The 10905-nt window shown below is 42.3% G+C and overlaps 1 protein-coding gene across 1 annotated transcript; it reads left to right on the top strand.

The window, feature by feature from the left end:
* Positions 1-5551: 5551 nt before the first annotated feature.
* Positions 5552-7405, top strand: LOC135091594 (piggyBac transposable element-derived protein 4-like). The gene has a single exon (XM_063989348.1). The coding sequence runs from the start codon at positions 5552-5554 to the stop codon at positions 7403-7405; it is 1854 nt and encodes a 617-aa protein (XP_063845418.1).
* The last annotated feature ends 3500 nt before the right edge of the window (positions 7406-10905 follow it).

Raw genomic sequence — 10905 nt, forward strand, 5'->3', positions numbered from 1 at the left:
ATATATATATATATATGTGAGTGTGTGTGTGTGTGTTTAAATAGGAGGGACACTGACCAAGAGCAACAAATATCCGATAAAAAAAAAAAAATGCCCACTGAAATTCCAGTCCCATAAAAAGGGTCCAAAGTGGTATCCAAAATTGAAGGATAAGTGTCTTGAAACCTCCCTCTTGAAGGAATTCAAGTCATAGGAAGGTGGAAATACAGAAGCAGGCAGGGAGTTCCAGAGTTTACCAGAGAAAGGGATGAATGACTGACAATACTTGTTAACTCTTGCGTTAGAGAGGTGGACAGAATAGGGGTGAGAGAAAGAAGAAAGTCTTGTGCAGCGAGGCCGTGCAAGGATGGGAGGCATGCAGTTAACAAGATGAAAAGAGCAGTTAGCATGAAAATAGCGGTAGAAAACAGCTAGAGATGCAACATTGCGGCAATGAGAGAGAAGCTGAAGATAGTCAGTTAGGAGGGGAGTTGATGAGGCGAAAAGCTTTTGATTCCACCCTGTCTAGAAGAGCAGTATGAGTGGAACCCCCCAGACATGTGAAGCATTTCCCATACATGGACGGATAAGGCCCTTATACAGAGTTAGCAGCTGGGGGCGGTGAGAAAAACTGGCGGAGCCGTCTCAGAACGCCTAACTCCATAGAAGCTGTTTTAGCTAGAGATGAGATATGAAGTTTCCATTTCAGATTATAAGTAAAGGACAGACCGAGGATGTTCAGTGTAGAAGAGGGGGACAGGTGAGTGTCATTGAAGAAGAGGGGATAGTTGTCTGGAAGGTTTTGTTGAGTTGATAAATGGAGGAATTGAGTTTTTGAGGCATTGAACAATACCAAGTTTGCTCTGCCCCAATCAGAAATTTTAGAAAGATCAGAAGTCAAGCGTTCTGTGGCTTTCCTGCGTGAAATGTTTACTTCCTGAAGGGTTCGATGTCTATGAAAAGACGTGGAAAAGTGCAGGGTGGTATCATCATCAAAAGGAAAAACAATAATCAATCCTAGCTTAACAGGAGGCAGGAAAAGACAATCAGATGAGTAAATGATGAGGACCTACTGTCCCAGACTTCATAAGATCATCATAAGAGAAGTCGGGGCACTGGTTAGATTAGTCACTAAGGCATCAGTTATATGAGCATCACAGACACAAGAAAGAGTTATTTCAAGAGAAAACCTACGAACGCAGACAAAATCTAGGAAAGATAAGCCACATGAGCCAACAGGTGCATTTGCCACTCAAATAAGAAGGCGAACAGCACTCATGGCCCATGCGCTGATCCCCATACTCAACGGCAGAACAAACATCCACAGCAGAAATTGAACGTTTCGACTCTTGAAAACATCAGGTAACATTGGGAAGTCTTAACAGGAGATTTAAAGACTAAGAGTGGAACTGGAATGTCCACTGCAGAGATAATATCCTTATAGGAAATAGCTTGATGTTAGAGAAAAACATCTATACCATAAGTCATAAGCGAATCATGTCCTAAGAGACCATCGCTGTTAAGTACACTAAAAACTGCACTTGAGAAAAAGCAAAGGGAGAAGAGAGGACGCCGCCTGTACTCGTCAAATAACTGATGACACGCAAATAAAGTGCTGTCTACTACAGAACAGTACAATACTCTTCCATCACACGAGTAGCTGTTACAAATGCTCCCATTCAGATATCAGTCTTTCTACAGATTCCGTAGGGCCTTATATAATAGGCAATAAAAATTGAAATTATAGGCATTATACAGCAAAAATCCCACCCTTAGATGTATTATATATCAACTCTCTCTCTCTCTATCTCTCTCTCTCTCTCTCTCTCTCTCTCTCTCTCTCTCTCTCTCTCTCTCTCTCTCTCTCTCTCTTTCTAGTTTCTCACCGGCTACTGACCAATCGCCGCGCCACGCCACACACAAAGGCAGACGCCAACTCAGTCAAATGCCAATGGAGGTGAGGGAAATGGGGAGAAACAGGGAGCTGGGAAGGTATGGTTTACCACACCTCACAGCCCCGCTCACTACATGGCAATAACATTTTAATAAGTTTGCTTGCTGAATGTCACTGAAGGATCTGGTAACAAGTTAACTGTTCCATGACGTGCGTTAATTTAATTCTTACAAAGGGTAGTAGTTTAAATATGGTACATGAAAGACAAATTATTTATATATATATATATATATATATATATATATATATATATATATATATATATATATATATATATATATATATATATATATATATATATATATATATATATATATATATATATTAGTCTGCCACACTTTGCGCCCATGAACAAACCAGACATCATTCACTTGCTTCCTTTCTCTTCCGTTCTTTATCTCTCTCCACTCTTCCATATCTACGTCTCTTCTATAATAATATGCGCAGCTCATTACAACTTCCATACTATCGAAAGCAGAAAAAGAGACTGCTCGAAGAAGTTGACAGTCCAGATACTTATCTTTCTCCGTTTTGAAATTGGCATCTCCAAAAACTTCACTGAGAGGTTGTCACAACTTGATCTCGCTTCCATTCCAGAATTTTGAAACATTCTTTTGTTGTTTGGTTACTCAGGTCATGATTGGTACAAAATTTAGATGGACGCTCGAGTCATGCAAGGTCTCAGAGCTGGACACGGAGAGTGCGTATACCGTGTCTGACCAGGAGAGTGAAAGTAAACACAACAAGCAGATGATAAAGGTTTAGAGAGTGTAACCTGAAAACTGTTTAGAAGGTATATTCCTGGAAGTTCCTTCGCGCCCGGGTGGAGGCGATGAACGACCAGACTTGAGCTCTTTATTATGACGAAAGCAATGTATGTAAGTGTGATCATCTTAAGGCAATAACTACATGAAAGAGATGGACATTGGGATGAAGGCAACACCTGCTGCTTGATGAGAGACGTCTGAGGTGGAGGTGAAGATGCTGGAGACTGGTCACTAACAAAAGCAGTGGCATGCTATGGGAGTGAGGTAATTCCTGCTTTTTTTTAATGATGTTAGTATCAAAATCCGAAAGATAGTCAGTAGGTTTCATGTCAAGGAAAAAAGCAACACGTCTTTCTTAATGAAAAGTAAAATAACTTGTGAAGTAAGAAGATTTGAAATTTATCCATACTCATCTGGCTATTTTGCACCCAATTTCCAGACTTCAAAAACTCCACAGCATCATGGACGTACTCAGCAGCATGAACCTGACCGAGCATGCGACCTGCAATACCAGGCTGTGTTGTAAGACAGTCAACATAACGGAAGGTCCACTGAATATAATCATCAATATGTGATGCTCCAAAGGTGCGCAAAAAATCACTGCGAAATTCAATATAATACCGTCTAAAAAAAAGAAAAAAAAAAGGTTCAAGCTTTTTTTGTCATGTTTTCCGTGTAAATCTAGCATATTAAATGCGATGGTAACATTGATTTTCCTGTAGCATCAATATTTTCCTATTTTGGCCAATCTATTTTTTATTTTTTTTATCGGTTATCTACATTTGTCCATTATTTTTTTTTTTTCTGTTTCACATAATATTGAAAATGTCTACAAGACACTGCAATCTATCAGCTGACTGTTTTTATCATGTCTGTGGGCATTATTTTTGGCCCAAACCAAGAAAAATACAAGTTGTACAAAATCAAGTGGTACAAAATATTGCACCGCATATGAACAATATTTTGGTGTGTAAATTGGAGACCAAGACAAGTTGTGGGCTCTTCATGTGACATGTGATTTCTACAGGTCTACTCTGCAGGGTTGGCTGTGTGGATAAAAAGGAAATCCATGCCATTTACAAATCCTACAATTTGGCAGGAGCCAGCAAATTATGTCAATGATTGTTATTTCTGCATGGTTGATGTATCTTTGTACAAAAGGCCCAAGAAGAAATTTAACTATCTAAGCATTCCATCTTCAATCTCTCCAATTCCACACAGAGTTTGTCCAACTTTGCAGTTTACAGCCGATGTCGATATGATGACTGGGACACAGAAAATGTAGGATGCTCACAAGAGCCTCATTTTCCAGACAAACAAGAGCTTGATGACCTAGTGAGGAACTTACCCTTACTAAAGCAGGTGCTGAGTTGCTTCCATCAGGACTGAAAGAATGGAATGTGTTGGCCACAGGTGTGAAAAAATTTGAAGTACCAAGTGCGACATAAAGGGTTTGCACGTTTGTATACTGAGACTTTATGCGTTAGCACTAACACAAGAAGTTTGTTTGAAGAAATAGCCCAAAAACATCAATCTGATCACTGGCGTTTGTTCACTGATTCCTCTGCAAGAATTCCCAAGCTCGTTTTGCTGCACAACGGCAATGAATATCCTCATTGGCCACTCTGTTCAGCTTAAATGTAATGAGTACAGGTGGGACGTCAGTAGTAGGGAAAATACCACCAGTGTCCCCCATCCTTAAATGGCATGCCACTGGGGTCCCGATTTCATGGGGACTCCAGTGGCATGCCATTTAACCCGCGCGCTGCCAGCCACTTTTATCCTAAACCAACCTGTGCTGCCAGCCAATTTTGCATATTTTTGTTTATGCTTTCAAAAAATCCCAAACCATGTAAAAATAATGAAAACATGAGAAAAAGTTGTCTTAGAAAGTAAAAAAACAAAAAAAATCACCTAAGAAGTTGTCTGATGTTGGTGCGCATATGGAATCTCTTCCTCACTATCAGTGTCATGTACAGAATCATCATCAGACATGTCTGATAATATTTCATCACTACTAGAAGAAAGTAAAGCAGAGATAATCTCATCATCACATAACCCACGGCGGCGCGCCATGACTGCTTCCTCCAGTGGTTGTACAAGCTCTCAGAAGTCTGACGCGATTGCCGCGCCGCGAGCCGTCTGGGGGCCACTCAAGGAGCATACCAACAAATTAACACATTCAGTGCGTAGGGTGGAGCCTGGTGTATACTTAGTGTGTTTTTTTATAAAGTTATTTAGACAAATAAACATACTAGAATTTTTTTTAGATTGCCGCCGTGAATATACGGCGGTGGCACCGAGCGCGGGTAAGCTAGATGCCGTAAATTTACGGCGGTGGCACTGCGCAGGTTAACCCGTAAAGTGTTTAGTACGTATATATGCGTTCGGGAGGGAAAGTGTTTAGTGCGTATATATACGATCATCGTTTTCTTTTACTTCACGGCACCTAAACCTGTAGAAATGGTTCTAGATGTCTTTTCTATGCCTAAATATGATTTTGAAAGCTCACTCTCATTTTTATTGCATTGCTGTGGTCTATTACATAGAATGTATCCATGACCACGAATGATTTATTGAAAAAATAGGTATATTTATAAAAATATGTTAGTGGTGTCATAATTGCTTATCAATATACTCAAAATACTGTTCAGTAGATCAGCTATTTTTATATTATTCCAACTTGAATAGCAATTTCAATATATTTTGTGTTCATGCGTACAGTCATCGTCGGTTGTGTTGGCAGCCCTGGGGCGTGAGGCGCCGGGTTGGCGGGCTGGCCCGGCAATGAGTCATGATAGCCAGACACGCTGCTACACCCTCGCTGTTAGCACGTGTTGTCCTGTGGACCATGCCGCGGGGCTTGACATCGGCGCAATTAGAGAATATTCTCTATGACGATAATGTCACAGAGTTGGGGGACAGTGATCTCTCTGAGGAGGACGATGAAGATGACTCTGATTACATACAATCAGACAGGGGGAGTGATGATGAAAATGAAAGTGAATCTGCTCCTGCTCATTCCAGCAAGAAGCGGAAAAGGGATGGTGGGGAGTCCGGGCTTGTAGTAGGTGCTTCCTCACTATCAGCTTCTCAGCCACTGCATGACCTCGCTAGTCAAGCGCACACACCATCTACATCCCAAGCTCAACACCAAACAATAAATGCTGATGCTGATGTACAATGGGAATGGAGAGATGGGCATGACTTTTTGCCCACTGATTTTCAGTTTGATCTTCATGGTCGTGGTATACCACATGGACTCGTTCATGATGGCAGCACAGAGAGTGAATATTTTAGGTTGTTTTTCACGGAAGACATAATGGCTCATATAGTCAAAGAAAGCAACAAGTTTCATGGCTTTATGATAGCAGGTAAAATACTCCATCCACACTCTCGTTTCTTGCAATGGCAGGACACAGATGTAAAAGAAATGTACTCATTTTTGGCTTTAGTTATGCTGATGGGGCTCACTCCAAGGGAAAATTATAAGGAATACTGGTCGACAGATCCACTTCTTCGCCAGCCTATTTTCAGTAAAATCATGTCAGTAAACAGGTTCATTGCTTTGCTACAAGCCTTACACTTCCAAGATAACACTCAGCCAACTGATGATGACAAAATGAGAAAAATAAGGCCCATCTTTGACTACATTTGCCATAGTTTCAAGTCATCATTCAAACCATTTCAAAATTTAGTTATTGATGAAAGTTTGGTTCAGTGGCGTGGTAATTTACACTTTCGCCAGTACATCCCATCCAAGCGCCACCGATTTGGCCTAAAACTATTTGTTCTTTGTGACTGTGAAACTGGCTTCATTTTGGAAATGATTTTGTACACTGGGGCAAGAACAAACATCAAAGAGAATAAGAAGTTGGGCATATCAGGAAGCGTTGTCAGTACCATGCTTGAGTCTTACCTTGGTCAAGGACATATACTTTTTGTTGACAACTGGTACACCAATCCTACACTGCTCCACTATCTGCATGAGAGAATGACTGGGGCCTGTGGTACGGTAAAGCCAAATCGCAAGTTTATGGCCAAATTCCCCATCGGACTGCAGAAAGGCGATGTTGTTCACAAGCAGGCAAACAACATTCTTGCAGTGAAATGGAAGGACAAGAGAGACGTTCATCTCCTCACCAGTGTCCACGAACCAAAGTTGCAAACGAGTGAGAACATTGACCATTCCACAAAAACCTTCATCGACAAACCTGAATGTGTTATTGTCTACAACCAAAACATGCGCCTTGTAGATAAAAGTGACAGCATGATGTCATCTGTGGAATGTTCAAGGAAAACAATGAAATGGTACAAAAAGATGTTTTTTCATCTGATTGACTGTGCTGTCCTCAACGCCCATATTATATACCAGGTCAAAACTGGCGAGAAGCCGACACTCCATGACTTCACAAGGGAGGTAATAAGACAGCTTCTTGAGCAGTATTCGGAGCCTCTTCCTACAGCAGGACGACGACGAGCATCTCATGGTGACGATCCTACACGTCTCACAGGTCGTCATTTTCCCAAGTATATCCCACCTACAGCTGCCAAGAAAAACGCCCAAAAGCCTTGCCACGTCTGCCGCACCACCACACTCCGGCCAAAGCAACGCAAAGATACGAGGTTCATGTGTGTGCCCTGCGACACGGCTCTTTGTCTGGACCCGTGTTTTGAGGTATATCACACTCTCAAGATATACTAGAGTGGTATAGATAATTGTAAATAATGTATATACTATAGAGCATAGGAAAATATGTTTCATTTGCTGCTAATGAAAGACAGAAGTTTATAATACGGAAACCTGAAAGTTTACAAGTACAGGATTTTTTTTCCCCATGGCCGTTTATAATACGGAAACCTGAAAGTTTACAGGCACAAGTTTTTTTTTTCCCTATGGCCGTTTATAATACGGAAACCTGAAAGTTTACAGGCACAATATTTTTTCCCTATGGTCGTTTATAATACGGAAACCTAAAGTTTACAGGCACAAGATTTTTTTTCCTATGGCCATGAGATGCGTATTTGCGTGTCAACAGTTAGTTGTAGGTACATTAGCCAATACACTTTTCCGTATGTAAGCATCAATTGCCACATTATTTCTGCTGTCTTTTATGCACATGTTCTTTCATATCATTCATTCCTCATCTTACTTACTTTGGCCCACAGTAGATAGATAGAAGTATAGAACTGTTGTTGTAGTTAGTGTAGTGTTAGCTATACAGGCAGCCTCGTTGGGCCCAACAGGGTTGTTGCTGTCTGTTTCTCCTATGTATTCATTCCTGGCTCGGAACCTCAGTCATCAGTTTCCCAGCCATACAGATTTTCATGGGATATGCTACAGTCCAGAGGTAATACACAATTACCTCTTAGATATACTTGTAAAATTGGGATGTTATGTAAATTGTACAGTAGCAGAGCAATACCAAATTGGTCAGCAGCAAATGCAAAGACACGGAAGCTACGTAGTAAATGGGAAAATGTTTGGAGTATGTGATCAGCTGGCGGGCGAGGGCGGGCGGGCTGTGGTATGCAGGAGTACCAACATAAAAAAAACATAAAATTCGTATAATGGGTTATTTGGGCAGCTGTGTGTAATTTTTTTGTTGTTGGTGTTACAAAACATGTTATGCTTGTGCAATGAAGGGATAATATTGTGCTACTTATATACACATAGAGAAAATATAGTCTGTACGAGCGTGATAAATTTGGTACTATAATATGACTATAGAAAGGCTAGACAAACAATCCTCAGATATATTTTACAAGAAACTCAAACTTAACAATATATAGTCATGGAAGAAGCATTCACAGTGTGTCGGAAATAATAAATATGAAGCGGAAGTTACATAGTACTGTTCTACATGTTTCGTCTTACGCACCACCACTGGAGTATTGGTGCCACGCGTGAAAGGACTCACAGAAAACGATAGCTTACAGGGAACACACATATATCGCATTTATATCGTTCAAATCAGCTATTTTTTTGGAATTTTATAAGACAATAATATTATTTGGCCAAAATCTAACCCCAAATGACCTGTTTCACTCCTATAAAGCAACACTGTACGGGTTAAGGATGAGGGACCCTGCTGGCATTTTCCTGGCGACCTCAGTGGTATGCCATTTCAGGATGAAGACCCAGGTAGCAATTTAGCCATGGGGACCTCAGCAGCATATCATTTCAGGATAGGGACCCTGGTGGCAATTTAGCCATGGGGACCTCAGTGCCATGCCATTTCAGGATGGGGACCCTGGTGGCAATTTAGCCATAGGGACCTCAGTGGCATGCTATTTCTTGATGGGGAAACATGGTGATAAATTAATGCCAGGGGGGAAGTGGATCTTTCATGGTGATGTCACCAGGGTCCATGTTACAGGGGAGCGACAGTGACAGCGGCGGTGACGGGGAGAGGCGGGGGCGTGCGTCCTTAGCCTTCGGCGACTATGAAATGACCAAATGAATCAATAATGGTGGGTGGGAAGTAATTGAATGGTAAGGGGGCAGAGCCTGAACACATCAAGCAAGGTGGTCACTGACGGCTTGCCACCAGGGTCCCCATCAAGAAATGGCTTGCCATCAGGGTCCCTGTCACACGCAGGGCGGATGGCAGCGGTGGCGGTTGCTAACGGCATGCCACTAGGATTCCCATCAAGAAATGGCTTGACACCAGGGTCCCCGTCACTTGTGCAGTGGGTGGTGGCAGTGGCGGGGAGAGGCAGAGGCATGCGTCCTTATCCTTAGGCGACTATGAAATGACTAAATGAATCAATAATGGTGGGTGAGAAGTAATTGAATGGTAAGGGGGCAGAGCCTGAACGTATCAGGTGAGGTGGTCACTGACAGCTTGCCACCAGGGTCTCCATCAAGAAATGGCTTGCCACCAGGGTCCCTGTCACACACGCGGCGGATGGCGGCGGTGGCGGTCACTGACAGCATGCCACCAAGGTTCCCATCAAGAAACGACTTGACACCAGGGTCCCCATCACTTGCACGGCGGATGGCGGCGGTAATGGGGAGAGGCGGGGGTGTGCATCCTTATTCTTTGGTGACCATGAATAGAATACATGAATCAATAATAGTGAGTGGGAAGTAATTGAATGGTAAAGGGGCGGAGCCTGAACACATCAGGCGAGGTGATTACTGACAGTATGCCACCAGGGTCCCCATCAAGAATGGCTTGCCACCAGGGTCCCCATCATATGCATGGGTCCTGGGCGGCCAGGGTGGTTGGGTCTTGCCACCAGGTGTTCTCTCCGACATCTCAATGCATTGCAATGTCTCCTATCACTTGATGGTCAAGGTCAGTCACGCTGTACCGTTATAACCTCCAGCCTGTCAGTCCTGATGGCAGACATTCGTCCTGCGTTATTCAGTGTTTGGCGGCATTCAGACTTCACGCCCGAGGTGTACCTTGGAAAAGAATTCCAAAAATATTACGGAGACGGCATGCCGGAAAGAAATACGTCACGCGCGGAAAAGTAGAGAGTCTTGTGACTTGGGAGGACTTGAGTCAGTTAGAAAGGTTAAATTGCCTGTCTCTGGATGTTTATACTGACCAAAAGCGGTGAGATGTACTATTCAACATTATCAAGAAAAGGCTCGCACAACTATGAAACTGTCATCCCATTCCTTTTACTAGGCGGCCGACACATGGCACTCATTAAAGACGTGGAGAAGCTGCACTGAAAATTAACGAGAAGCCCTCCCACCCTAGAGGGACACCTGTTTTGCAAAATATGTTTCAGCTCAGTTCCCAAGTCTGTCAATTTGAGAGATCATGAGTGTCATTGTGACTTGGCTCAAACTCTTCTCTTTCCAGATGATACTGAAAAAGTAAAATAAAATAAAAAATTGTCTACACTTATCAGCCTGCCTATTTAGCATTTTTTTTTATTTTGATAAAGCCTAAGAAGAATAGGAGTGTGATAACTGAAAATGAACCAACTGGTTACTTGTATCTCATCATCAATAGGCATGGAGATATCGTGGAAAAGAGAAGTTATTTTGGCTAAGATCCCATGAATAATTTCATTGACAGCCTATCCGAAGCTTGATAAATCACCAAGGAAAGTGTAGTTACCTATCCAATAGCATGACGGCGGAGGATGAAGTCCAGTTCAAACGTCAGCACCACTGCAAGCTCTACCATCAACCCTATAATGTAAAAAAACCCCCCTCATAAACATCACGACTACTCATTA

The sequence above is a fragment of the Scylla paramamosain genome, chromosome 38 (assembly GCF_035594125.1).
Source record: "Scylla paramamosain isolate STU-SP2022 chromosome 38, ASM3559412v1, whole genome shotgun sequence".
Classification (NCBI taxonomy): domain Eukaryota; kingdom Metazoa; phylum Arthropoda; class Malacostraca; order Decapoda; family Portunidae; genus Scylla; species Scylla paramamosain.